This window comes from Amphiura filiformis, chromosome 15 (genome assembly GCF_039555335.1).
Source record: "Amphiura filiformis chromosome 15, Afil_fr2py, whole genome shotgun sequence".
In the NCBI taxonomy this organism is placed as follows: domain Eukaryota; kingdom Metazoa; phylum Echinodermata; class Ophiuroidea; order Amphilepidida; family Amphiuridae; genus Amphiura; species Amphiura filiformis.
The window spans coordinates 26,292,039-26,294,101 of NC_092642.1; the positions used below are offsets into that span (position 1 = coordinate 26,292,039).

Sequence of the window (2,063 nt, forward strand, 5' to 3'; positions counted from 1 at the left end):
TAAGTCATTTTGGAGCAATGGCGTTTAAAGTGCAATGTCTTCTAAATTTACAATGTAAGAGGTTTATTGCAGGCATTACTTGACAATTTTTTTTGTCTAATGAAATACTCAAAATCTATCACATGGTACCTATATTGATGATATTTCAAACTGTCGGACCATAATTGTAGGCCAAAACCCTGAAATATTAAATTTTTTAGCATTTATTACCACAAATAAATATTTCCATGCTTATTGCTCAAAAAGAAGTTATTAAGTTTCTTTTCTGTAGTGAATCCCCCCCTCCTCATCTGTTCCTCCTCCTCATTTACATCACTCTCATCTTTAACCAGAGTATCTGGACAGCTTGATCTAATTAACTATTTCATGGATAATTCTTGGGCTCAATAGGAAATATATAAGAAATAGGAAATAAGAGTTGCTATTATTGCATTTCTCCAGATCATTAATGTATTTGACTCTTACAGTCCTTAAAAACAGCTTTGCATGGTATATAGAAAGCAAGATGCTTCTGATAAATTGATGCTTTTCATGGTCTTATTAAAGCACCTTGTTGCGTGCAACTTGCTAAAAATGGCATTATCATTTATGTCATGTAATTTGGCCTGTTCGTACATAGCACACTCAAATTCCTCCAAAGTATCCGTAGCAGCTTGTGGTACATCTGGAGCGCCTCACCGCTGACTGAATACCAGTAAATATTTGTCATGTTTTCACATTATGTCAAACAGCCGACGCTTGCCCTAACGAATTAATGCTGCAGTGCAATCACAGCCCGTAAAGTCATGAAAGGCGTCGCAAGCCTTAGCTCCAAGCTCCAAGCGTCTTGTTAAAGAACTGATCTCTATCGAACGTCTTGTGTTAGATTAAGCCGTACCATCATCTATCCAAATTGAAGCATTCAATTCAGAAACCCATGGAGTGGGTTTCTACCTACACCCAGAAATAGCTAGGAACATTATGGAAGTTGACTACATATCCGAAAGAATAATCGGACTCAGAATACAACAAGAGAAAGAGGTTACAACATACATCCAAGTGTATGCCCCATGCAATGATTCCTACTCAGATGAAGACAAGGATTCTTTGAAGAGTTATCTGATGTTATAAACAGTACAAAGAATCAGGATATGCTGGTGGTAATGGGAGACATGAATGGACATGTGGGAAGTGAACGATCACCTTGGGAAGATTACCTCGGATCCCACAGTGCACCAAACACAAGTCGGAACTACAATGGACAACTCATCTTGGAACTTTGTGCCCAACATGATCTCTTTGTCACAAACACATTCTTCCAACATAGGAGTAGCCAAATATTTACATGGTGCAAGTGGAATGACCTCACCAAAGCTTCTCAGCTTGACTTCATCCTCATTAAAAAGACAGATCGATGTAAAGTGAATGACTCTAAAGCAATGCCAAACATCCACATAGATACTGATCACAGACCAGTCATGATGGAAACAAGTGCCAGGAGAAGACCACGGCCAAATAAAAGGCAGCAACCTGAGACAATAAACCTCAGAAAATTAGCAGAAGAACCTGTGAAGGCAGCCATCGAACAACAGATGGATCAGCTATTCCAAAAACTACCAGATCAGGAAGGAAATACAAAAGAAGAGTGGACATGGTTCAAAGATGCTCTAACAGACACCCTTAAAGCAAATTGTGGGACTAAGAAAAGAAAAACGGGACAAGTGAAAGGGACATCCTGGTGGAATAACACGGTCAAAGCAGCAACCAAAGAGAAGAAAAGACTCTTCAAGAGAATGGTCCAAAAGCAACCTGGAAGCAGACTATAACGAGTACAGGGAAGCCCGGCGAAACTGCAAGAAGACTATCAAAGAAGCCAAAGACCAGTCTTGGAAAACATATGGGGAAGATCTGGCAGAAAAATCAAATAGCTCAAGCAGAGAGTTCTTTAAAGCAGTTAAAGCCTACAAACAGCAGGACGAGCCTTTTGACCCAACCGCCATCATAAACGACAAGGATGGAAACCCCCTCACAGACAGCTGCGAAATCACCAACAAATGGGGAGAATACTTCGAAGATTTGCTCAA

At 39.8% G+C, this 2,063-nt stretch overlaps 1 protein-coding gene across 1 annotated transcript; it reads left to right on the forward strand.

Annotated features, from left to right (window-relative positions):
- The first annotated feature begins 1,142 nt into the window (after nucleotides 1-1,142).
- LOC140170829 (uncharacterized) lies at nucleotides 1,143-1,805 on the forward strand. Its single transcript, XM_072194045.1, has one exon. It carries the CDS (start codon nucleotides 1,143-1,145, stop codon nucleotides 1,803-1,805), a length of 663 nt encoding a protein of 220 aa, XP_072050146.1.
- The last annotated feature ends 258 nt before the right edge of the window (nucleotides 1,806-2,063 follow it).

Excerpts from the sequence above, each read along its gene's own strand:
- LOC140170829 (XM_072194045.1), top strand. The coding sequence starts at position 1,143 with ATGGGAGACATGAATGGACATGTGGGAAGTGAACGATCACCTTGGGAA.